This window comes from Podarcis bocagei (assembly GCF_964188305.1).
Source record: "Podarcis bocagei genome assembly, chromosome: Z".
NCBI classification, from domain to species: Eukaryota; Metazoa; Chordata; class Lepidosauria; order Squamata; family Lacertidae; genus Podarcis; species Podarcis bocagei.
This window is the reverse complement of record NC_138140.1, coordinates 27,745,343-27,772,506: the sequence shown is the minus strand read 5'-3', so window position 1 is coordinate 27,772,506 and position 27,164 is coordinate 27,745,343. Positions and strand designations below refer to the sequence as shown.

The following is a 27,164-nucleotide window of genomic DNA, read 5'->3' as shown; positions in this document are numbered from 1 at the left end:
GATATAGAAAGCAAATGATCTCCATGTGAGAAACAATGGGGCATTCTGCATGACTCTTTGGTCTGAAAAATGGGATGTGTGAAAAAAGAGCATTTCCCTTCTTCAACAAAACATAGATCATGTTTACTACCACAAACCCAAGAAGCCAAAAAGAATATTTGTCTTTGGGGATAGTAAGTAGGAAAGCTCATAACACTGATGCAATTCAGATAATTTATCTCATGCTTCAAAACTTTCCTAAAATATTTATTCCTTAGTGTTCCTTAGACTGTTAAAGAGGCTGTAAATTTTCCTAAAATATTTATACTGGACTGTAAAGGGGTTGTAAAATTTCCTAAAATATTTAGTCCTTATAGATTATATGGAATCAGATTTACTAAGTTTTAATGTCTGTGGAACTTGATCATGGCCACCCAAGAAACTGGGGAGAAGGGGAAGACTAGCAAGTCAGTGCTCAGCTGCTGGAGAGCAGCAACAGGAGATTGCACCATGTAGATGCACTTCAAAGTACTTCAAAGAGATAATGTAGGGAAGTGGCTCTTGCACCTCACTTATTTTATACCACTGTATAACACATCTGAAACCTCCAAATGTTGTTGGACTGGAACTCACACCATTCTTGACCAGAAGCCATGCCAGCTGTGGCTGATGGGAGTTGGGAGTCCAACAACATCTGGATAAACACAGATCACCCCCCTCCCCAATGGCTTTATGCCTTCTTTATAAGCCCTTTGTATTAAAAGAACTAGAGGAGTGGAAACATAGCAAACTCTTGTGCCATGGCATAAACAAACTTACTGGAGGACCAGGAAACCCAGGAGGACCAGGAAAGCCTTCAGGACCAGGAACACCCTGAAAAAAGACGCGAGAGGATTTATAGAAAATACTGGCAATTCCAAGGAAATGGGAACCATTTTAGAACATTCAAACCCTAATCCAGTGTTTCCCAAACTTGGGTCTCCAGCTGTTTCTGGACTACAATTCCCATCATCCCCTGACCACTGGTTCTGCTAGCCAGGGATGAAAGGAGTTGTAGTTCAGAAACAGCCTGGAGACCCAAGTTTGGGAAACACTGCCCTAAACTGTGTTTAATCTTATGGTTTGTTGTAACAAGTCAGCATTTCAAACTATCCTTTGAAGTTGGCTTGCTAACATTAAGAGCAGTTTGGTGGGTGTGGATGACAGGCAAGCAGTAATTAATCTAAAATGGAAGCAAAAGTTCCAAACTCCTTGCTTGTGGCACTGGAAAAGGAAGGAGTACATGAACCTGAGGATAACCTAGATTTGCGCCCATAACATTTAGCTCTGGTTTAGCATTAACTAAAAAGCTAGCCCCATCTTGCCTAACCAAATCAGCTGAGATGGCCCAATTTAATCCCAGATAATCTGTAAAAATACTCAAGTCACTTCATCTTGTGTTTTAGCAAATACATACGAACCCATCTTGAAAATATAATGACTGGCGAAACATGCATCATAAAAACCGAAAGCTGCTATTTGTCTGCCCTTATTTGCTTCCTTAAGAGATTACATTTTCCACCTGGGTTACTGTAGTTTCACGATTCAGAGGGTTTCTGTATAGAAGCATGTGGTATGTCAATGCTCCCAAACTAATGATTAAAACCTTGGGAAGCCTTTTGACTGCTTCCTCTTCTGGGAAAGCTTAAGTTCTCAGCAACAAGCAAACAACCAGAAAAAAATGTTCCAAAATGCTTAGGTCACCTTGGTGGTGGTGGGAAAACAGTGTTGGAAATCATTGATCAAGGCTTCTGGAAATCAGACCAAGTGAGTTAATCATTCACAGAGTTGAATAAATATCGAGCATCCGCAATAACTGGCCTCAATTGTCTCTGCCCTCTTTGAATAACTAATTTCAAAGTAGGCTGATAAATATTTTTAATCACCTTAGGGGCATGAGACACATTGTTATCTTGGCTTTTTCCCTGGGGAACAAAAGGTCGAAAGGATGCTTCTAACCTCTAAACAAATTCCTGCCAGTTATCACAAGACAATGTGCTGAAATAGTGCTGAATCAAGGATTTCTCAGTGCATCAGTTCAATAAAGAACCAAGAGGTGGAAAAAGGTAAATAGACCATCTCTTCTGAGTTTGCATTTTAATTAATGCATGCACTAGGCAGGTCTTAAATTTTCTGTTGCAACAGAGTTCTCTCCCCTCCTTGCAAGGAGGTTGGAGAGACCCAGAGCAATGGTGTGCAAGCCCCTATAAAGACTTTTGAAATTGTCTACCCTGTAGCCCAAGACTAGGCCCCCAAAACATCATACATACATCAAAGAAGGAGGCGGTCTCCAGCAGAAATTTGAGAGTGTTGCTTCTTTCCTGTCTGACAGGATACCTGATAATGCCTTACTTGATTGTATTTTCTGGGTAGCCTGGCTATTCCTTTGAGATGGTAAATACTTTAGTTCCTGAATCTCTTACACATATTGATAGTTTGCTCAGCTTAACAGATACTTGCCAGACTGTATTTGAAGGGAGGTGCAAGACAATTGGAAAGCTTTTCCCATTTCCTTTCTCCATGCAGAGAAATATTGGGGATCCATTTGGGAGAGTCAAAATGGCTTCAGGATTGCTCTCCTTACTATTTCAGACACTATACTTATGTATGTGTGTTTGCCTTGTACAATTATGAACATTTATTCTATATTTGAGACCTTAGAATTCCTATAACAAAACTTTCGGGCTTGGCTTGGTCTGACTTCTGCCACAACTCAAAGCATCAACATCATCTGGCCAAACCAGAGAACCAATCTACCAAAAGATTAATTCAGTGGGTTCTCCCAATTTCACACTAAACATGGGATGGGAGATTCCAAAGTTAAAGACAAACCTTAGCTCCTTGCTGTCCTTTGGGGAATCCCATGAATTCCTGGATCCCTGTAGAAGGTGGAGGACCAGCGGGCCCTGGAAGCCCAACATCTCCCTATTGGGGGAAAAGATTATGCATGAGGCATGAGGCAATTAAAATGTATGCCTTGCATGGGTAAAGCACATTCAAGGGGTTTTAAAGCCAAAAGAAAAAAAAGCTTGGAAATCCCAGAAGCTGGAATCACACATCAGTTGTCAAAAGACATGCTGAGTGCAAAGGGAACTTAGAAGGGGCTGAGTGGGTGTTGTTGGTTATGAACACTGGTAGATATTCTAGGTGAGAAAAGTCCACCCAAAATTTGGTTTGGTAAAGAGCCCCGTGGGTACAGGATAGCAGCCTGAATTGGAAGTTGCTGGGAAAGATAGCAAAGGAAAGCTTCTTCACTCAACGGGCATTTGGTTGGCCACTGTAGGAAGAGGGTGCTGGACTAGACTAAACCCTTGGCTCAACCCAGCTGACCAAACATAGGAAGTTGCCTTATAATGAGTCAGGTCCTTGATCCCTCTAGCTCAGTATTTCAACAATGACTGGCAGCAGCTGCCAAAGGTATCAGGCAGAGGGCCTTTCCCCAACCCTGACCTGCAGATGCCCAGGGACTGAAATGAGGACCTTCATTAAAAGCAGCTGCTCTGCCACTCAGCAGCAGCCCTTCCCTGTATTCTTAAGGCTGCTTCATCAAGGAAAGAGGATTACAGTGGAGTACAACTTTGGATCTGACTTTCTATTCATCATATTCAGGGGGAAAGATAGCAATGGGGTCAGTCTCTCCAGAACAGCTGCTATAGAAACCAAATTTCAGTCAAATGAAGCTTGAATTAAGAGTTTTGGAAGAGACATTGAGGGAAACTGTTTGAAATGTATAGTGGGGCCTGAGTTGAATGGATAGCTACTCTTGACTCAGGGCTTATCCATATTTCCTCTGGTCCTGTTGCTTCCCCCCTGGGGAATTCCATCCACCCTTTAGCACTCAATTGGAGTAAATGGCAATTTGGGTTTTCCTTGGAAGGTCATAGGGGCGGGGCGCACCATGGGGCCTCCGGAGTCCGCCTGCCTCCTCCCACTCAGCCGCCCTACAGCTGGGGCGAAAGCAGTGGCCTGACCGTTTGGGCAGCACAGAGCCTGCACACGTCCAAGCCACCGTGTCTCTCCCAGGAGAGACGCATGGCTGCAGGCACTGAAGTGAGTGCCACCCATCATTTTGTCAACCCTGTCAGTGGTGACACCCGGGGAGGCCTGCACCCACCACCCACCCCTTCCTCCACCCCTGATTCCAGTAGTATTTGATCTGACTCGCAGTAGCTCTCTAGGGCTTCAAGACCAACCACTGGAAATGGTTATGGTTGTTGACACATTTGCTCCTGAGTAACTCCTTTCTTTTGATGAATCAAATGAGGTTCCTAACTGGGGATTAAATGGCTGGTATAACCATTAGCAGGATGCCTAAGCACATTTCCAAATATCATCACATGGCAAAGCCAAAATAAACTGAACTTGCCTTTGCTCCTTTTTCTCCTTGGAAAACTAGGCCACTGTTACCCTGTTGAAAAACAAAACCAAATAAGCAATGTATTATGAAAAATAAACTGTTTTAGATTTGTAGAAAAATGAGGAAAAAAACACAAATCAAGAATCTCCTAAAATAACTAATGCACAGTGTTCTTATTATTACATTTATTTATTACCTCCCTTCACCAGCAGGTTGCAGGATGGGTTATTATAACGATTTAAAATTCAGAACTAAAACCATTTAAAGGAAATGGCAGAAACAGGAACTGATTGGGTCCTGAAAACACATGTCTCAGGTGTCAAATGTCAGGGTCAAACATTCACTGAAAGCTGTAGAGTGAAGGTGTCAGATGCACCTCTGTGGAGAGGGAATTCCACAGTTTGGGCTGCCATGGAGAATGCCCTGTCCTGCGCTGCCACCCCTTGAGCTTCTGGGAGCTGTAGAACTACAAAGAGGGCCCCCTCTACTGGTCTTAACACTTGATGGGGGCCTAGTATAGCTGTTTCAAAACAGGGGTTATAGGAGTCCTAAGGGCATCCCCAGCCAGTAATCTGGCTGCTGCATATTGGACCAGCTGAAGTTTCTGAATCATCTTCAAGAGCAGCATTGCCATTATCCAATCTGAAAGCTACCAGAGCATAGATTACAGTGGCAAAGTCATTTCTGGCCATAAGGAGCAAAGCTGGCAAGCCAGCCAGAACTAGAAATATACACTTCTAACCAATGAGGCCACTTGGTCTCGAGTGACAATGCTGGATCCAGGAGCACCTCCAAGCTATGAACCTGCTCCTTCCACGGTACAAGCCATCTTCACACCTCTTGGACTTGAGGACTTAGAACACAAAACACCTCTGCCTTTTCAGGGTTCAGTTTCAATTTCTTGGCCCACATCCAGGCCCACTGCCTCCAAACACCTGCTTAGCACCTCCATGACTTCTCCTGAATTAGATGGAACAGAGAGTTTGAGATGAGTGTCTTCCACATATTGCTGACACTCAAGATAACAGCTCCCAGTGGCTTTCTATATACAGTGGTGCCTCGCAAGACGAAATTAATTCGTTCCGCAAGTTTTTTCTTCTTGCGAGTTTTTCGTCTTGCGATGCACGGTTTCCCACAGGAATGCATTGAAAATCAATTAATGCGTTCCTAGGGAAACCGCCTTCAGACCAGGTCCGGGGACAGTCTGTCCCCCGACCTCTTCTGAAGGCTGGGGGGGGGGGACAAGGGCTTTTCTTCCCACCGCCAGCCTTCAGAAGGCTGTTCTGAAGGCTGGCGGTGGGAAGAAAAGCCCTTCTCCCCACCTCCCGCCCTGCAAGCTCCGGGGACAGGAGGGCTTGGCTGCCGCCCGCCAGCATTTTAAGATCGCCCGGGACAGCAGAGAAGTCTCCGCTGCCCCAGGGGCTTTTAAAATGCTGGGGGTCGGCAGGGAAGGGTTCGCTGCCGCCTGCCAGCATTTTAAGATCGCCCGGGACAGCAGAGAAGTCTCCGCTGCCCCAGGGGCTTTTAAAATGCTGGGGGTCGGCAGCGAAGGCTTCGCTGCCACCCGCCAGCATTTTAAGATCGCCCAGGAGAGCAGAGAAGTCTCTGCTGCCCCAGGGGCTTTTAAAATGCTGGGGGTCGGCAGCGAAGGGTTCGCTGCCGCCTGCCAGCATTTTAAGAAAGCCCGGGACAGCAGAGAAGTCTCCGCTGCCCCGGGGGCTTTTAAAATGCTGGGGGTCGGCAGCGAAGGTTTCGCTGCCGCCCGCCAGCATTTTAAGATCGCCCGGGACAGCAGAGAAGTCTCCGCTGCCCCGGGGGCTTTTAAAATGCTGGGGGTCGGCAGCGAAGGCTTTGCTGTCGCCCGCCAGCATTTTAAGATCGCCCGGGACAGCAGAAAAGTCTCCGCTGCCCCGGGGGCTTTTAAAATGCTGGGGGTCGGCAGCGAAGGTTTCGCTGCCGCCCGCCAGCATTTTAAGATCGCCCGGGACAGCAGAGAAGTCTCCGCTGCCCCGGGGGCTTTTAAAATGCTGGGGGTCGGCAGCGAAGGCTTCGCTGCCGCCCGCCAGCATTTTAAGATCGCCCGGGACAGCAGAGAAGTCTCCGCTGCCCCAGGGGCTTTTAAAATGCTGGGGGTCGGCAGCGAAGGGTTCGCTGCCGCCTGCCAGCATTTTAAGAAAGCCCGGGACAGCAGAGAAGTCTCCGCTGCCCCGGGGGCTTTTAAAATGCTGAGGGTCGGCAGCAAAGGCTTCGCTGCCGCCCGCCAGCATTTTAAGATCGCTCGGGACAGCAGAGAAGTCTCCGCTGCCCCGGGGGCTTTTAAAATGCTGGGGGTCGGCAGCGAAGGCTTCGCTGCCGCCCGCCAGCATTTTAAGATCGCCCGGGACAGCAGAGAAGTCTCCGCTGCCCCAGGGGCTTTTAAAATGCTGGGGGTCGGCAGCGAAGGGTTCGCTGCCGCCTGCCAGCATTTTAAGAAAGCCCGGGACAGCAGAGAAGTCTCCGCTGCCCCGGGGGCTTTTAAAATGCTGAGGGTCGGCAGCAAAGGCTTCGCTGCCGCCCGCCAGCATTTTAAGATCGCTCGGGACAGCAGAGAAGTCTCCGCTGCCCCGGGGGCTTTTAAAATGCTGGGGGTCGGCAGCAAAGGCTTCGCTGCCACCCGCCAGCATTTTAAGATCGCCCGGGACAGCAGAGATGTCTCCGCTGCCCTGGGGGCTTTTAAAATGCTGGGGGTCGGCAGCGAAGGCTTCGCTGCCGCCCGCCAGCATTTTAAGATCGCCCGGGACAGCAGAGAAGTCTCCGCTGCCCCGGGAAGGCAGGCGGGGGGAGCAAAGAGTTTGCCCCCCGCCGGCCTTCAGAAGAGGTCCAGGACCTCTTCTGAAGGTGGGCGGGGGGCGAAAGTCTCCCCCCCCTGCCTGCCTTCAAAAGCCGTCCGGGACAGCGGAGAAAGGCGCTGCCTTTCTCCGCTCTCCCGGGAAGGCAGGCAGGGGGGAGCAAAGACTTTTGCCCCCCGCCCGCCTTCAGAAGAGGTCCAGGACCTCTTCTGAAGGCGGGCGGGGGGCGAAAGTCTTCCCCCCCCGCCTGCCTTCAAAAGCCGTCCGGGACAGCGGAGAAAGGCGCTGCCTTTCTCCGCTCTCCCGGGAAGGCAGGCAGGGGGGAGCGAAGACTTTCGCCCCCCGCCCGCCTTCAGAAGAGGTCCTGGACCTCTTCTGAAGGCGGGCGGGGGGCGAAAGTCTTTGCTCCCCCCCGCCTGCCTTCAAAAGCCGTCCGCGATAGCGGGAAGCGCTTCCCTGCTATCCCGGACTGCTTTTAAAATGCTGGCGGTGGGGAGCAAAGCCTTTCGGCCCCCGCCGGCCTTCCTGGACCTCTTCTGAAGGCCGGAGGGGGGGAAAGGCTTTGCTCCCCACCACCAGCATTTAAAAGAGGTCCCCGGAGATTTCCCTATGGGCTTTCGTCTTGCGAAGCAAGCCCATAGGGAAATTCGTCTTGCGAAGCGCCTCCAAAACAGAAAACCCTTTCGTCTTGCGGGTTTTCCGTCTTGCGAGGCATTCGTCTTGCGGGGTACCACTGTATCTTAAATAGCATGGGGAGAAGATGGAACCAACAGGACACCACAGAAAAGTTCTCATAGCATCGAACAGTAGCTTCTTTTGACTGCTTTCTGGAAACGGCCCTGGATGAAGGAGCAGAACTACTGAAACACAGTACCGCCAGAGACTCCATGTCAACAGTGTCAAAAGTCCCTGAGAGATTAAGGAGAACAAGCAAACTTCCTGCATCTCTCTCCCAGCAAATGCCATCAACCAGGATGACCAAGGCAGTTTCAGTACCATGCCCAGGTCTGAAGCCAGGCTGAAATGGATCCAGATAAGTATATGTAATAGTTTCCTCCAAGCATGCCTGAAGCTAGACTGCCATATTTCATCCGAAAGCTTTGATGTTGCTTAAAGGATGCAAGGAAAAACAACAACAACGTTACTTATCTAATGAATGGAAATGTCTAAAATCCAAGAATCAAGGCAATAATCAAACATACTTACCACAGGACCTGGGGGGCCAGGTGGACCTGGTGGCCCCTAAATGTAAAAAAAACAAAAACCAAAAAAAATTACATATAGGAATTTACACTTGGCTGGGATGTCAATTTTTTTAAAGGAATGGGCATGAAAACAGAAAAAGAAGCAGCAAATACAGGCACAAAAAGAAATGAAGGGTGGGTGTCTGTCTTATTATCCTAAAATTAACAGTTGTTTATTGTAAAGTATACTGCAAATGTAAGCACAGAAGCACAGAGAATGAACGGGTGAGATCAGATGACACATCTCTCCTCTAATTCTGGTGGGAAGTGAAATGACCTCTTTCCTCCCCACTCACTCATGCCACTAAATGTTGCCCTAACTTTTAAATAATGGTGTGTGTGTCCATGGCCAAAGCTTCTCCTCCCCAATAAGACTGGTGAACCAGTCATAGCTGGGAAAAGGTATTCCTAGACCTCAGTGACAGTGTTCAATCCAGGAGTGACCGCAAACTGCAGAGCTGCTGCATTCATGGGAGTGCAACCCTGTCCAGAATAGGCTGTTTCATCACCTCTGCAAAGTGAGGACCTGGGACACATTAATACCTCTGTCTTTTCAGGATTCAGCTTCAGTTTACTGGGCCCATACTCAGCCCGTCCCCACCTCCATGAAGCAGTCAAGCACCTCAACCACCTTTCCCAATTCAGATGGACCAGAGAAACAGAGATGGGTGTGATCTGTATATTGATGACACTTCGTTCCAAGTCTCCTCATGACAGCTCCCAGTAATGCCTTACAGATCTTAGCCTAGGGGAAGAGACGGAGCCCTCCGGGATGACCACAGGGCAACTTCCATGGCACCAAAGCAGCCCTGGAGATAGGAGCAGAACCACTGAAGCACAGCTGAGTCCAACAACATCTGGAGGCCATCACTTTGGTTACTCTGCTCCGTAGAAAATCTAAAACCATTCACAGGTTCAAAGCGCAGCAATACAACTAAACTCTAGTTAAGTGCACTTAGGATCTCGGCCTCAATGATGAATTGCTGCATTGTCTCTGGGGAAAGGAGGGAGGGGCTTCATTTCCACGATCGATCATTCATTAACTGCACTTGTGTGTTTTCTCAAAGAAACTATTTTAACATTATGGACTGCTATAAAGATAAAACCTAAAAATTTAAGCTACCAACAATAGTAGCAAAAATATAGCTCTGAACAACTGACCAAAAAAAAATGAATATAGCAAAATGACTATAGCAGGAAACATTATAATTAATGGCAAGGAGGGCAAACAGAAAGAGTGACTTACCGGAAAGCCAGGTAGCCCAGCTGGGCCAATAGGACCAGTAGGGCCAGAGAATCCTTTAGGTCCCTGGAAAAAGAAACATTAGGGAATATAACTTGCAATATCATAGGCTTTTTGGGTAGAGAATAATGGGCCATATATACATGTATTATTCCCTTGTGCACAAAAAATCATATGCAGGCAAATTAATGGAGAATAATCCTTCCCATTTTAGGGAATGGTTATTCCTACTTATTAGTTATGGTAGCTGCTTTGCTGGTTCAGAAATAGTGATCTCATCTTTAAAATGTTGAAAACAGAAATAGTGCCAATGCAGTTTGCTGTTACTCCTCCCTTCCCTCGTGCATCTCTTGGGCTGCTTCTACTGTGGATAGTGGAAACAATAGTTTCACATTACATATGAACTGAGAAACTGTGGTTTAATCTCAGTTTATGAACTAGAATGCGAAACCGGGATTTGATTCTGTAATGGGATGGAACACGAAACCACAACTGGAGCATCAAAGCCAATGTGTGAGGAAAGGAGGGAGCAAGTGTGCATGACACTTGTCCTAATTACGAACCATGGTTCATTAAGCTGAAATTGTTCTGTGTGTACTAGTCTATTGTGTACACCAGATCCACCTGCTGTTGTCATACGGTGCAGCAGTTATTTGCAGATCAATGGCGTGAGTAGAATTTGGTGAGCTTGAATCTCTAGCATGCTCTTTCATGGGGGGTCCCAGGAAGAAAACTAAGGATCACAACAGTGCACTAAAAATAAGTGCAAGCGGAGTTCAGCACATGCCATCAGCCTTAACATAGGCAGTACTCCACGTGTGGTATGAGCAACTAGAACTTGGTGCGCAGCTATAAAAGCTGACATAGTATGAGAATTGATCCCCCACCATCCAGAAATGCTCACGGTCTTTGGGATGATGATATCTGTATTCAGCATTTCAGATAAACAGCACAATCCCAGGACAGCAAACATAAATAACACAAAGATGCATTTTGGTTCTCTTAAGGAGCTGCTTGTCAAGATTCAAAGCTTTTATCAGAAATGAGAGTGTATGGAAAACAAACTTACAACTGCACCATCCAATCCGGAACGACCTCTTTCTCCCTAAACAACAACAATAGCCTTTGATGAAGCCGAAATTAAATATTCAAAAAAATGCTTTAATGCAGATGATGATGATGATGATACTACTACTATTACTATTGCCATTATCACAACAACTGGTTAACTATTACCTACATGCTAAGATGCAACATTACTGAGTGAAACATCTACCTTACTGGCTCAGATAAACATTCAGAAATAAAAATCCACGATTAAGCCTCATTAAATTATTTTTAAATGTCAAAAATAAAATATACATTTCTATTCATTTATGCCCTGTATGCATGTGCGATACAAACAGGTATGAAAATTGTAAACAGTTGATTGCAGTCACTTGCAGAAAAATGCCCCCCTAACCAAAACACAAGCAACAAAATGAAATGTCTTAGATCAGCTTTCCTCAGCCTGGGTGGAATCTAGACACATATAAAAAAAAAATGTGAAAATGTTTTTTTTTCTTAATAAAAGAAAAGTTTTGGAAAATATATTAAATTTCTCATGGCTCACCATCACCATCTCGTGTCACATTTGTATAATACACTTTACAACACACTTAAAACATTGTATTTGCAGCTGTATAGCTGAGTCCCTGGTGCCTTTTGGATGCTTTGAACTACAGCTCCCATCAGCCCCAGTCAGCGCAGTTGTAGTGCAAAATATCTGGAGGGTGCCAGGTTTGAGAAGGCTGGCAAAAGTATTATGCATGCTTCCATTTCTCCCTTGTTTGAACATATCTTACCTTCATTCCCTTAAAAACTCCCTGGGCAAAAGAAGGCTCGCCTTTTGGCCCCTTTGGTCCAGGGTCACCCTATATAGACACATAAAAACAAAAAATCCAACCAGTCAAGCATGTTTGTTTCTCTTAAAAAAAACAAGGGGCAGGGGTAGAAAGCAAAAACATGAACGTTCCTGAAACCAGTGCCAAAAAGCAAATGGATATAAGCAGGCCCTAATTGTTCACCTTGTACCTCCCAGAACTCTCCCAAGGCCACAACCTCCTTGAGTGCTTTTGCCAGGTCTGAATATGTTCTTGGACTGGGACAGTGCCTCTTGTTTGCCTGGGAAGAGCTGGAGAGATGAGCAAGGTATGTGTGTGTGGTGTGTGTGTGTGTGTGTGCAGAAACCTCTGAACTATACATGGGATGGGATGCACTCAATGCTAGGAAGGTAGCAGTTATATCCATCACTTTCCCCACATTTGCACCTGACTTTACCCACCTTCAGAAAGGTTGCCAGCAGGGGCATGTGGCTTTCAGGCTCAAAAAGGTTCCCCACCCCTGACTTAACTGCAAAACTACCTTACACCACACCACTGTTCCCTGTAACCCATGACTGCCTATTCCAAATGACAGTGGCTTTCCATGGTTTTGGACAGAATGCCTTCCCAGCTCTCCAAAGATAGGGTTGCCATATTTCAAAGAGTGAAAAGGAAATACAGTTATACCTCGGGTTACAGGCACTTCAGGTTGCGTTTTTTCGGGTTGCAGACCGCCAAAACCCGGAAATACTGAAACGGGTTACTTCCGGGTTTCGGTGGTCGCGCATGCGCAGAAGCGCCAAATCGCAACCCGCATGTGTGCAAATGCGCTGCTGTGGGTTGCAGACGCTGTGGGTTGCGAATGTGCATCCTGCATGGATCACGTTCGCAACCCGACCCACTGTACACCAAAATCTACACTTCTGACATGTGCTGCCATATGTCTTTATTTCCACCTGGGTGCATTAAAGCTCTTTCCGCCAGGATGCTGTTTCCAACGGCTGAATCCCAGCTATGTCCGGGAAATTTTAGACATATGGCAGCCCTACCTAACATAAGGCAGTACAACGAATTACCGGGGGACCTTGCACACCAGGAAATCCATCTGGTCCTGGAACCCCAGGACTCCCAATAGTGCCATTACAGCCATCCAGGCCAGGCAAGCCTCTGTGTCCTGGCTGACCAGGGTGTCCCTGTGCAAAGAGAGAAAAGGAAAATAGTGTATTAAGATTAGCATTTTGCAAACATCTTTGAACTTTAAAAAAATGTACAATAATGTAAACAGTTGCTGTAAGAGGAATCAGTTTATCAAATCTAATGAAAAAAAATATTTGATTTAGCCAAAGAGGCAAAAATAAAAGGGTTTACAAAAGCATAGCTGAACAATAATGACCTACGTGCCCTAACTCAGAACCCAGTGGTGATACACTTACAGTGTTCTTTATCATGCATTTGCAATAGCAAGCGCACTGGAGAGAGCAAAGGAACACACTTGCAGATCTGCAGTCTACAGGGAAATGAACACAAAAGCTCTCAGGATGGGTAATTCTGATTTATACATCATCAGAACTCCCCAAATTCTGGGAGCTTTAAGGGCTGCCTCATTCTGCATGTCTCAAGTCGATCATGGAGAACACCCTGGGGATGGTTTTCAGTAGTTCCCCACCCTCCCAAGGAGGAGGCACATGAAGAAGGGCCTCAGATGATGAATGCAGGGTCTGGGTCAGTTTATATGGGGAGAGGCGGTCCTTGAGGTATTGTGGTCCTGAGCCACTTAAGGCTTTATAGGTCAAAACCAGCACTTTGAATTGGTCCTGGAAACTAAACAGCAGCCAGTGCAGTTAGACCAGGACTGGTGTAATATTCTCAAACCATCTTGCCCCAGTGAGCAACATGGCCGCTGAATTCTGCACTAGCTTAAGTTTCCAAATATGATATGAAGCCTCCACATTCAGAGGCAGGTTGCATTTGACTCACAGTTCCAGTGCCACTGAAAACTGAAAAGTCTCCTCCCCAGGTGCCCACTTTAAGGCGCAACATAGAATATGTGAGGGTATCCAATCACCTGTTTTGTTTTTTATAGAAAATGTACATTTTGTGAAATTATTAAACTTCACTTGAGATTAGATTGGGAAGGGTAAGCATGTAAAGGCAAAATCATGTACAGTCAGGACAACCCCAGAGCTTCCCTCACGTGACCATCCATACCTTTTCAAAGTAGCCATGCCTCATGCAAGGTGAGGAACATAAAAGCTCTTTCTGTGGCAGGAAAGCCCAGTGTGGAAAGAGCTTTTCAAGCTCTCTTCCTGACTTGTTGGGCTCTGGGAAGGTATTGCTTGGGCTCTGGAGGCCTTTGGCAGATCTCAGATGGCCCCAGGAGATTTTGCAGAGGCCTCTAAAGCCCTTATGGGACCTTCCCAGAGCTTGGTAAGCAAGGTGAAGAGCTTGAAAAGCTCTTTCCACTCTGTGTGTGTTTAATTTGTTCTGTGTCCGCTGGCCTGTCACCAAGCATGTAAAGCTGTGGTCGTGCAAGTTAAATGTGTGCAAGCTGCAAGACTGCTGTACTCCACTCCTTTTTAAAAGTGGATTTGTTGCACTTGGCTGACAGAGCATTTTAATCCACTTTTAATTGTATGCACCTAAATATCTCTGCATGCTCCTTTAATCCCTCCTGCAAAATTCTGCCAGTTTGGGGGCACCCTAAGACAACATTCGAACACGGAAAAGAAGGACTGATGGGTTTATCTCTGTGCTCTTTCCTAAGGGCTATTCTTGCTCTGAAGAGAATTGTGACGCTAGATGGCAGCAGCTGCAGCTTTAAGAAAATGAGCACCTCTGGATCCTCACTGTAAAGGGCACGTAATTCTAAAGGGTCCTACTTAATCTGGGTTACTCTCTCAGTATTGTATGAACCAAAACCACCATATCAAACTCTCAAGAACTGAGAGGCAGAGCTTATTCAAGGTTTTTGCATAGCATTACCACTTGTCTGACAGACATCACCGATAAACAAAGTATACCACATCCCAGAGGTAGCCAACCCTCTAGATGTTTTTGGACTACAACTCCCATCAGCCCTGGGGCTGGCCAGGGCCGATGGGAGTCCAAGAACCACTAGTGGGCACTATGTTGGTCACGTCCGAGATAGGCTGGTTTTGCAAAGCAGTGGGGAGCCTGTGGTCCCAAAGATGTTGTTGGACTCCAACTCCCACAAATGTACCTTGAGTGCTGTTGCTGCCTACTACTGCCAGGTAAACCTAAGGGAGCCCACTGTCAGAGGAGGGGATTGAATAGAGGATATAGCCAATATTCTCTGCCAGTGTGAAGGTGAGTTCTAACATTGCACAACAAAAGATTCCAATGCTTCTGCAAGAAATAGATATTTCACTGTGGAACTCCCTGCTTACTGACACCAGCCAGGCACCTTCACTGAACTCTTTTCAGAACCTGCAAAGAACATTTCTGTTCAGGTAAGCATCCCTGGATATGTCGAACGTTGACATGTTATAACCTGTTTCTAGTTTATCTTAGAACGTTCTAAACTGTTTGAACTATTTAAGCTGATTTCAACTGTTTTTATTGATAATTTCATTGTTTCTTTGTAAACTACTTTCAGAGGTCCGCCCCCTCCCCGCCCCCGGACAATCAAGCAGCATATAAAAAGGTAAAGGGACCACTGACCATTAGGTCCAGTCGTGACCGGCTCTGGGGTTGTGGAGCTCATCTCGCTTTACTGGCCGAGGGAGCCGGCGTACAGCTTCCGGGTCATGTGGCCAGCATGACTAAGCCGCTTCTGGCGAACCAGAGCAGCACACGGAAACGCCGTTTACCTTCCCTCCAGAGCGGTACCTATTGATCTACTTGCACTTTGACGTGCTTTCGAACGGCTAGGTTGGCAGGAGCAGGGACCGAGCAACGGGAGCTCACCCCGCCGCAGGGATTCGAACTACCGACCATCTGATCGGCAAGTCCTAGGCTCTGTGGTTTAACCCACAGCGCTACCCGCGTCCCTAAGCAGCATATAAATTTTATGAAATAAATAAATAAAACAATACAAAGTTACTGGCAACCTGCTTAGATCTTGCAGAACAAGGTTCCGCTGGCAGAACAAGTACACCACTAGGTGACTTTAGCATGGTGCTATTTGAGATACAACCTGTATACAAATAAGCTAGTTCCAACTATACTGTGCTGATTTGTGGGTGGGCTGCTTTTCAAACTGGGAGGAGCTTTCCCCCAATCTCTATCATCGCAGAGATGTATGGCGGGGCTGTGTGTGAAATGCCCCCCAAGTAGCTGTGTGGGTTTTAAAAGATATTTTCTTTGTTTCACACTCTCCAGAAGGTATTGTCTGGCTAATGCATTTAATGTATAAACTGCAGGAGTTCAAACTGTGCTGGCAGCAACAACAATAAAATAAAATGAAATGAAATTAGGAGTTGGCAAAGGTCCCGCTAAAGGATTATTGGGAAAATTAGCCCACACTGGTGGAAACTCTTGATTTGCAGTTCTTGGTACATCCCTTGCCCAGCTTCCTCTCTGTTTAAAAGCTACTCCCTTTAAAAACAGTGGAGTCTGCTATTGTAATCTCTCATATGCGGTTTAGGAGTAAAGTATCTTGTGTCAACACACCATACAGTAATAAAATATAAACATTGAACTGTGACTATTCAAAGCAAACACGTGCAATTCTTTATACATATCTTTATGTATTTAGATTTATAGCCAGAAGGCTGCAGATATCTCTAGGGACAAGCTCATTCAGTGGAAATGATAATTATACGTGTTCGCAAATAAAGACCAGCAGCTCCTACCCACAAGTAGATAACTAGATAATACTACAGACTGTTTGTGGGCTACATTATCTCCAGCTTCTACAATATTATTAACATCCTGGAGTAGCTTTCTTGTTTTGAGATGGAGCTGACAGAGATGATGAACTCAAATTTTACCTGTCATTGCTATAGGTAAATTCATGCTTTGCATTAAGTCTGCTCATTTGGGCACTAAATAGCTGCAGAGCAGCAGAATGAGCTGGTAGAATGAACTACACAATGCCAGATTTCAGCTGAAGAAAATCACAGACTAATGCAGTTGAGAAATGATAAACAAAATTTAAAGCACTGTTGTGTTCAAAAGTGGATTCTCTCCCTGAAATGGCATGGTCTCTTCCCTCTTGCTGCTGCTGTTAAATGTATGCTTACAAAAATAATGTGACTTACAATTATACACATAAAAAAACTTACATGTATAAAAGTTTAAGACTAACATCAAAGCTGCAGGGCAAAAGCAAGTGTGGATACAAACCACTACATTGGATACAAACCACTATACCAAATGTTCCTGCTCTATCAATTCAGATTAAAGAGATTACAATAGAGGGTGTTACGGATGACACAGTGACACCTTTTTCTAACACAGTGCCTGGGAATGGCCTGCCTTCTAAACTTTTCCAGAGGAACTGAATAAACATTGAAAAAAGGGGGGGAATAGATTCACTCAAGGATGAACGCTAGCCCAATTTAATAAGCAGCTCTGTATATTATGAGAGCTGGAGGGGGGGGGCCCTCTGGTGAGTTCCAGATCTTGCCTTTAAAATAGCCTGAGGTTCCTCCCCTGCCCCCAAACACTTTTAAACAGAACTGATAGAAGCCATTCCATGCACTATTTCACTGTGTTGTTTCCATTTAGCAAGCCTTGTATATTCAGCTGAAATGGTATAAACCTTGCATCTCGCTTTCCAAACTCCTGAACCTTGTTCCATGGGAAAAACTAAACACATGCTGCAGGGTGGGGGATTTTTAGAGGGCTGCTTCTCCCGTACATCTGTGGTTAACAGTTCATAAACACAGGCGGCTGCAGCGGCTGCTGCCAAGAGATTTCATCGGCCCAGCTGCATCAACACGGAAAGACAGAAACTTACCTGGCGGTCAACATTTCCTACACGACCTTTGGTGGCCCTTTCCCTCCTGCAAGGACTCCCACTGTGCAAAGGCTTTCCAGTTCCCTTAAAGACCAGTTCCATAAGTGTTCTGTAGCAATCACAGCCAGTCCTCACACAGATTGGAATGGGACTGCACTGGAAACCGTACCACATTTTTTCAAGCATTGGGAACTGTCTGTGTTCACAGCATTAACAAAAAAAAAGTAAATTGGTACTAGCCAGTTTCTCCATGTGAAATATAAGAAAGGTGGAACTGGGAGGCAGATTCGTTCGGCTTATGGTTTATTGATGTTTAACAGTAATGATTGCATTTATTAATCCTGTGTGCTTATTATATTACTTACCTGAATTATACAACAGTGACTTGCCTATACACAGTTTACGGGAAATATGATGAGATGCAGCCTGCTTTTTAGCTCAGATAAATGACTATGCATTTTCTGGGGGCATGGGAAAAGCAAAACAATACAAACAGCAGCATTATTTCAAAACTTTATACTTAATTTTTTAAAACACAGAGAGACTTACAGGAACTCCGGATATTCCTGGAAATCCGGGGACTCCCATTGGGCCCTGAAAGGATTAAAAAGAAGCAGTTGATGTTTCATCTGATCCATAGATCTGAGCTCTGTTAGCAATTTATGGTAGTTTAGATTAAAGATGGACTAGTCACAGGTGATCAACTGATCTATTTATCTATTTACCCTTTTCTTAAACACCTGAACTGTATATTTTAGGACCTACCTCCTTTTGAAAAAACAACAACAAAAGAAAAAAACCAAAACTGTTTTAAACTAGAAAGAACCCTGATCATCTTGGTTGCCCTCCTCTGAACACATTCCAGCTTGTCAATATTCTTTCTTAAGTTTTTTGTAGTCAATGAAAGCTTAATGATTACAGTCAATTTAAGGTAAAGGGACCCCTGACCATTAGGTCCAGTCATGACCGACTCTGGGGTTGTGGAGCTCATCTCGCTTTATTGGCCGAGGGAGCCGGCGTACAGCTTCCGGGTCATGTGGCCAGCATGACTAAGCCGCTTCTGGCAAACCAGAGCAGCACACGGAAATGCCGTTTACCTTCCCGCCGGAGCGGTACCTATTTATCTACTTGCACTTTAACGTGCTTTCAAACTGCTAGGTTGGCAGAAGCAGGGACCGAGCAATGGGAGCTCACCCCATTGCGGGGATTTGAACCACCAGCCTTCTGATCGGTAAGTCCTAGGCTCTGTGGTTTAACCCACAGCGTGACCCGTGTCCCTTACAGTCAATTTAAGACATCTCAAAAAGTATTTTCTGGTGCATCCCTTTTGTGTGTGTGGGGGGGGACCCTATTTAGGAAACCGCACCAGGGTCCCCAGCCACCTTGATCTGGCTGGGCAAGACCCACTGTGATGTGCTCCCTGAGAGGTTCCTTATGAAGCCAACATACTGCAAAAGGTTCCCTAGCCCTGCTGTAGTGAAAGAAGGAATTCAAAAATAGAAACTTCAGACTGATGGCTGAAGGAGAATTTATTGGTACAAATACTCTGCCTAACACATTTCAACAAAATGTCTTTCTTCGGGTAGATTCTCTTGAATCAAAAGGTGCCATTTCAGAGTTTTGGTATACAAAGGATTAGAACCAGCACACTTTGTCCAAACACAGTGAGCGGCCAATTAAATTCTCCTTCAAGCACCAGTTTGTGAGCTTTGCCTCTTCTAGGCTTCTGTGCCTTGCCCTCCATTCTTTCTGATTAAATGATATTACTCCACAGAGCTGTTTGCCAAATTGCTCTCTTGGCCATATTTTAAAAGTATTTCCATAAGCAAATGGGAGGCTGGGGAATAGTTACTTGGCTAGAACTGAGTCAAAATTTCTCAGAAGAGGTCTACCCCCCTGAGAACTTTCTTTTCCATCACCTCCCGAGGGGATGGGGAGTCATTTTGCAGAATGATCTCTGAATATCCTCTGCTCTTCTTCTTTTTTTAAACAGTGGAGGCTAGTATTCAGGGCAAATGGACCATTGCCCCACCAACTACACTCTGCCCTCATCCAGCTAACTTACAACCAGCCTAGGGAGTAGCACTGCCTGTCAATGTCCTCCTTTGCTGCCTTTGTCAAATTCAGCAGTAAGGAGGATGGAGACAAAACTAGAATTAGCTGGCTCCACCACATATATACAAACTTGCACAGGTCTAATAAACATATTCTGAGACCAGTTTCAAAATTTGGACCTGGAACACTCCCAATAACATCACTGGGAGTCCAAAGACAATGCCTACCTCCTAAAAGCATGAGCTTCAGTACCCTTTCACCACATGTTCCTTCTAGAAGCAGCAGAAGAAAAGTTGTCTTGCCTCCTGGATTTCTGCAAAATCTCCCTCTCACTGGTTTCCAATATGCTGCAGTGACATTGTCCCAAGTGTTGTGGGCTATGGGAACTGTGATTTCTCCAGGATATCTGGATCTTTAGTAATTACCTTTGCAAGGGTCCCTGACACTTAACCACTGCAGGATATAAAGCACTAAATGGTGGTGATGACAGGAACAGGTGTTCATGGCTCAAGTTTTAATCTAAGCCACAAAGAACTTTTTTGGGATTATGGTGCCCGATTCATAATGAAGCCATATGAAATAGCCAAATTTGTATTATGTGCTAGGTAATTGTGATCTTCAGTGATTTTGATACTGCTCTATGTGTACCTGTAATATGTATGGGTTGCTCGTGCGTAAGTTGCCGCCTCTCCGGGCTTTGTTGCCTTGCTAAACCTTTCAGTCTGGGCAGCCCTTCACTTCGTGGCTGCCTCAGTCGCTAGCAGAATCCGTCAGTGGGCGTTTCTTAAATCTTTTCCAACATAAAAGTTGTTTGACACCCAGTCTCCTCCTACTCTCTCTGCGCAGAAGTCTTCTGTGCAGGGTGGGCGTGGGTAGCGGAGGACCTGTGCTCTCCCCGCTGGTGTCCGGTGAAGAGTCCTGGAGCACTCTCGCCGATTCCCCCATCAGCCCCTCTATATCCCTGGTGTTGCGCAGATTTGCTTCCCCATCTGCGGAGCTGCCTCTCTCCCTGCTGGGCCCTTCTCCAGCATCATTTGAGAGCCTTCCCTCCGCCTCTAGCTCCGATGTCAGTTCCCTGACAGTACCACATACTTCTACAGGGCGTGAACAAGACAACACTTTGCCATTCTAGCAGTAAGTAAGTAAAAACAGGGCTATCTTTAAGGATTCAGAAAGCTCAGAGGAATGGATAAACTTACCTTATCTCCCTTCAGTCCAGCTGTACCTGGGGCACCTGTGCTCCCTCTCTCTCCCTTTGACCCCCTCAGGCCTTCTGGCCCAGTAAACCCTGGAACACCCATCCGTCCTTGGTTCCCAATTGGTCCTGGTTGACCCTAGGAGGAAGGGGAGGAAATCCATCTTAAGAGTTTGCAAACAAGCACCTGCCTTGCCAAAAAGCACCCCCCAAAAGCATCCAACAGGAAACGACTGAAGGAGGAGTACAACTCATCTGGAACGCAATGTTCGGTTCTGGGTACCAGAGGAGGGAAACAGAGATGATAAGGGGTGTGGTTAAGAGAAGTGGATCTGTTTAGCCTTGAGAAGAGATGATGGGGTGCAAGTGTCGACATGAAGCACTCTTCAGCTATCTGAAGGGCTGACATGCAGAAAAGGACAAAGGTATGGTCCCTGCTGCTGCTCTTGAGGGAAGGATAAGATCTAATGGGTATAAGTTAAACAAAGGTAGTTAAGGGGCAACATCAAGTGTCAGCATGAATGGGAATCTCCTGAGGGCCCACAAGCTGTCAGGGGGACCAATTACTCTTTTACACCATTGCAACCTGCTTGTTCATCTGCCCCAAAGGATTCCTGCCAGAAAAATCTTGCTTGACTTTTCTTTGGTCACAAAGATGCTGTTTACTGCAAACAGCACCTCTGGGGTAAAAAAAAATATTGGGGTGGATTTTTAGTAGGAAGTTGGTGTAGGCCCCCGATCCATATCAGGAGCACATTCCAGATTTGGGTCCCTGGGCTTCTTCTCCCTCCCCCCCCCCAAAAGCAAAAGTAACTACAGTGGTGCCTCGCAAGACGAAAAGAATCCGTTCTGTGAGTCTCTTCGTCTAGCGGTTTTTTCGTCTTGCAAAGCAAGCCCATTGACGGATTAGTGGATTAGCGCTATTAGTGGCTTTTAGCAGCTTTTAGCAGCTTAGAAAAAAGGGGGGGAGGAAAAAACCCCCGCAGGAACTCGCAAGACATTTTCGTCTTGCGAAGCAAGTCCATAGGAGATTCGTTTTGCGAAGCACCTCCAAAACGGAAAACTCTTTCGTCTAGCGAGTTTTCCGTCTTGCGAGGCATTCATCTTGCGGGGCACCACTGTAGCTGAAACAAACCTTTTAAAAAAAAACCACGACTAACATTCCATTTCACAAGAGGTCACATTTGTGTAACTCACTTGCTATTGTTTGCAAATATGTATGTGTATTTGTGTATGTGAAAATTGTGGTAAGCTTGACCAGTGCTCAAAGCCCTTTAACAGCTAGGGAAGAAACAACAGCTATATGAATAATGCAGGATGTACTCAAAGTTGTTTCCAAAGTAGACATGAAAGGCATTGCTAGTTTGGTTTGTGGAAATGGCAGGCCACAAGAGTTGTCTTAACGGGGTGGGGGGAATTATGGAAAGGCCAGATGGTGCCAAAGTTAGTTCATGTTATGTGTGGTTTTTTAAACTGCATCACAATATTTAAAAAAATAATTATCATGTTGTTGTTGTTGTTGTTGTTACTAAAAAGCTAATCCCTGAATTGCATTTCTGCTATAAACTTCAAGTGTTGGAGCAATTTAAATGCAAAAAATACAATTTTAAATAAAGCCAGAGAACAGTTCAGAGACAAAACCCTACACATTAAACCCCGAAGAGCAGGAAGTCGCCCTACTAAAAGAAATGCAGATTATATAAAAACTACTTATTACAACAAAAAGGGTTTCATCTGTTTGCTAAAATGCTCAAGAGCTAACAAGGAAAGTTACATTAGGTAAGCTATTCCAAAGTGTAGGTGTCACAATCAAAAAGGTCCTGTCCCACACCCTAGAAGATCATTTCAGAAAGCGTGTTTTCCTTCATGGAGAGCACGTGTTGCGATGGGGGCCACCAGGACACTCCAAAGTTGTGGGGCGGGCCAAATGACCATTGGCCACTGATGCGATTGGGCTTCTCTTGTCGTTGGGAAGAAGTTAATGTTGCCTTTTGTTGATTGACAGCCAGAAATGCTAAAACTCCTTGCACGAGGCTAGGGCTTCCTCTTTTCGCCCGTGCATCGGATTGCCCGTCCCCCCCTCCCCTAGAATTAGAGTTGTTCGCTTGACCTTGCTATGCCTGTTATGGGGTCGTCTGCTCTTGGGGTAGGAATTTTGTCCATCTGGCTCATTGGCTGGGGCCATTTGGTTTTTGCCTACTGCGTAGCAAATCGTCAAAACCTGTAAGGTTGCGGTTAGGCATTGGTTTATGGTTTGTTTGGTTGAGGGGCATGGATTGGCTGTGCCTGCCCCTCTAATGCTGCTGCTGCAAGGGATTCTGTTAAAGGAATTGGGGGCTAACTATTTCTTGTCCACCCTGTCAAGGGGGCTCGGGCCACTGCAAGAGCTCCTGGCTGCATTTGGGGAGGGCTGAGGGCAGGTTCCCTGCTCTGTCGCTACCCCCAAGTGTATTCCCCTTTTCTGACTTTCGCAGGCGTGTGGAATGTCAGACTGTGCCCACGGTGGGGGCAGCTAGGTGCAACCAATGCCTAAGCAAGCACTCACATTTATGTATTTTAATAAAGTTGTGGCCAAAATTATGCCAAAAACCTTAAACAAAAATATTGGTGTGATATGTGAGTTATTGGGGTGGCCCTGGGGACCTCGACACGCAACAAGGGAGAACACAGAGATGGCTCTCAGCCCAAAGAAGAGAAAAAGTCATTGTGGTGTAGTGGCTGGAATATTGCGCCTAGTCCTTGTCAATGGACAGGGATGATGATGGCAGTTGTTACATGATTAAGTTGAGACTCCTACATTGCACAGGGTTGGAAGAGATGACCCTTGGGATCCTTTCTAACTCAACAATTCTATGATTCTGCTATTCTAACTTCTGCAGCTTTTATCAGTTGCAGCTTTCAATTACCAAGCAACTGGACTGCAACTGATACAACTGGATCTGAAACATATACGGTACCTAAACACAAGTTACCTCTGATTTTTCAGCATGAAATGTATGTAGTGCGGCCCAGCTAGAAGACTGATGTGCCTTGTCTTCTGTGGATCACAGCAGAGGATCTTGCCCCTTTGCAACACATCACTCAAAGAGCATTCTGCCAGGAGTGTGCATACTAAATCCTGGAAATTCCAAGGCTAAGAGAATGGTATATAGAAGTGTGGGGTCCAGCTGTACTTCATAAACTCACAGGAGTTATGTGGTTATGATAAGGAGCGCAGAGTGTTAATAATTTCTAAGGAGACTGGAAATGTTTTAAACTGGATTAGAGTAATAGAGTGAAATGCTTCTTTTCCTTTATTTTGAATAAGTTTGATAACTTTGGTTGTGTATAAGCAAAAGAGCCCTCTGCTCTTGTTAATAAACCAACCAAGACTTTTGTAGCACTTTAAAGATTAATGAATTCATTATGTCATAAGCTTTTGTGGACTATAGTCCACTTCATCAGATGCATCATGTGTAATTCTGGATTGGCAAGCATATGCAGTAAAAATGCATGGATGAGAGACCAGGGTTCACAGGATAATGAAATGCACACACACAAAAAAGCTTTGATGGTGATGCTTAACATGAAAGCAAAATAGTTACAGTGACCAATTAGCAAGACAACCTTACTGGTGACACAAGCTAATTAATGCACACTTGCACACTTAACACGTATGATGAAGGGCCAAAGAAAAAGCTTGCACCTTAACAAATTTATTGCCTATAAATTTCTGCAAAACCCTTTCTCTCAGGGCTCATCCACACTTCTGCTTGTTCAGTGCTTTCTAGGCATGGGCATATGAGGTTTTTCATTTGCCCTGCCCCCCCCCCCCCCGGGTTTACTGCTGTTTACTGCTGAATTGCCTGCTTAATTACCTGCTGTTTATTGCTGACTAGTGGAAGTGTGGATGAGCCCTAACTCTCCCTCTGTTTTTTGCAACAATAGATACCAGTAAGCTCAAAATCATTTTTGTTGTTGATGTTGATGTTTCTGATATGACTTTTTTTTTTTTGCTTCTTTATGTATTATTAATGAAAATAACCATATAGAGACAGAGAAGGAGAGAGAGAGAAAGAGATGTACTAAAGAGGGAGAAGAGGGCAGTGAGGGCAAGTTGTGAAAATGTGTAGTTAGTAGAAGCCAAACTCTCTGCTTGCTACTCCTCTTTCACCCAGCCCCTCCCCTCAGACCTTGCCAAACCCTCTCCCCTTACCATCATGCTTCCTCCTGAGGCCTCCGATTCAGAGCAGGAGTGGGAGTCACCAAAGGATGCAATTTTGAGAGTAATGTAACCATCAACCCCCTTTCCCAGGGAATTCTGGGAATTGTAACTCTCTGAAGGGCATGCTAACAAACTCTCAGCACCCTTAGCAAAATGCAGTTCTCGGGATGCTTTGGGGTAAGCCATGACTTTTTAAAGTGATATGATACTGCTTTCATTTTGTACTGCTGATGGGGACTCAGATCACCCTGCGAGATGTTCGGCTGGGTGGGTCTTTGATCTCATCCTAAAGAGGCTTTCTTACGTTTGTATATAATAATGCAATACTGAGGAATGATTGTGAAGGTCGTATCCAAATCTGATTACCATTAGTTTCAAGAGTTCTACAATGGAGGGATTAAGTGTAGGTCCTGTGTTCTAATCCCAAGAAAGAGAAAAAATGACTGAAACCTCTGTTTTACTTTGCACACTACAAGAGAGATCTTAATACTGCCTGAAGATTTAGCCCAGTATCCTGGGGTGGCTCCAGCGGCACAAAGACCCAGCGAAATGTTGCTAATCTCCCTCGTAATGTGATTAAACCATGATAATCTAATTCTTATGAATTTCATTTAAATCCTTTTGAAGATGGCTGGCAACAACATTTTCCACAGTAGAATAGAAAGAAACTGGTTAAACCATGGACAACATGCAGCCCTTCTGCATTTTTCATTTGCACATTGTTTACATTTATTATATCAGGAACCCCTAAAATGTCAGCTAAGCACATGGCAAAATTTGCTTCCTTAACTGAGGCCCCATCTGCACTATACATTTAAAGCAGTATCCTACTACTTTGAGGAGTCATGGCTCCCCCCCAAGGAATCCTGGGAACTGTAGCTTGTCAAGGTTACTGAGAGGTGTTCGACAACCTCTATTCCTCTCAAAACTACAATTCCAATCAATGCTTCTTCCCAGAGAGGTCTGGAAAATCTTATCCTGTGAGGGCAACAGGAGCTTCATAACTATGCTTTACAACTTTGGGGGAAGCCATGGCTATTGAAAGTGGTATGAAACTGTTTTTAAACGTATGGTGTAGATGGAAGACTCAGTCTGAATCTAGTACAGTGGTACCTTGGTTTTCGAATGGCTTGGCTCCCAAACAAATTGTCTCCCAAACACCGCAAACCCGGAAGTGAGTGTTCCAGTTTGCGAATGTTTTTCGGAAGCTGAATGTCCGACGTGGCTTCCACTTGAGTGCAGGAAGTTCCTGCAGCCAAATGGAAGCTCTGTCTTGGTTTTTGAACCATTTTGGAAGTCGAATGGTCTCCCAGAATGGATTAAATTCGAGAACCAAGGTACCACTGTACAGCTAAGGCTATAATTCTAAGTAACGAGCAGCTTCCATTGAGGACTCTTCTGTTTACCACATTTACATTTGGCTCTTCTTCTAAGAAGCTCAAATGGCAACCATGGGGGGATTATCTGAGTTTATTCTCAAATCAACACTGCAAGGTAGGTTAGGCTGAGAAAGAGCAGAACACTGATGCAAAATAGTAAAAATGCTTACAATATTGTTATTTGGGGACAAATAACAGCCACAAGTGTGTGAGGTGGAGAATGGGGAAGAGCCCCCCTGCCCCCTTCACTCACAATACTTGAGGGTTGTCCAATGAAGCTCAATGGTGAGGGATGTAGGACCAGCAAAAGAAAGCGCTTTCCAGCACACAGTCAAACCATGGGATTCGCTATCACAACTATTTTACTGTCCTAAGCAAAAACAAACTCTATTATTATTATATTAATTATTACATTATATTAAATTTATTGTATATGAATGATTTTTGTTAATGGTTTTCATCCAGTTCTTCAGCTAAAAAATGGCTCCCAAAGCAGCTTACAAATATCAGTGACAAGACAGAGCCTGCCCTCAGGCTTACAACCTAAGACACACCACACTAAAGGAAAAGAGACAGGGAAGGAGAATGAGAAAAGCAAGCCGAGGCACTAATGTTTCAGGGATCCTGTAGTGAACAGAAACAATGGACATTTTCTTTCTTTTTTTCAGATCAGTCAAAAGCACTAGCCTTCCAGCAAAGCCGGTGGAGAGGCCCTCTTCGGTGGTGGAAGTCCCATCTGTCTCACAGCCTGATGAAACCTTATAGCTTGAGCCAGTCCTTCTTTCAGCTGCAGCGTGCTAGAGCACAGTTCTGGCACCTCTCAGGTGGGCGCCATTGCAGGTTGGCTCCCCCTCGC

General features: G+C 45.3%; 1 protein-coding gene across 3 annotated transcripts in view; it reads right to left on the bottom strand.

The window, feature by feature from the left end:
• The window catches only part of COL4A6 (collagen type IV alpha 6 chain), a 181,500-nt gene that overhangs the window by 47,096 nt on the left and 107,240 nt on the right, over positions 1 to 27,164 (bottom strand). For all 3 annotated transcript variants that reach the window (XM_081179281.1, XM_081179280.1, XM_081179282.1), the window contains exons 5-14: positions 20,730 to 20,864; positions 18,025 to 18,069; positions 12,629 to 12,745; positions 11,535 to 11,603; positions 10,760 to 10,795; positions 9,694 to 9,756; positions 8,410 to 8,445; positions 4,381 to 4,426; positions 2,851 to 2,939; positions 799 to 852 (exon numbers count right to left, since the gene is read on the bottom strand). In XM_081179281.1, coding sequence (XP_081035407.1) covers positions 799 to 852; positions 2,851 to 2,939; positions 4,381 to 4,426; positions 8,410 to 8,445; positions 9,694 to 9,756; positions 10,760 to 10,795; positions 11,535 to 11,603; positions 12,629 to 12,745; positions 18,025 to 18,069; positions 20,730 to 20,864 — 690 coding nt within the window. The remainder of the gene's footprint in view (positions 1 to 798; positions 853 to 2,850; positions 2,940 to 4,380; positions 4,427 to 8,409; positions 8,446 to 9,693; positions 9,757 to 10,759; positions 10,796 to 11,534; positions 11,604 to 12,628; positions 12,746 to 18,024; positions 18,070 to 20,729; positions 20,865 to 27,164) is intronic.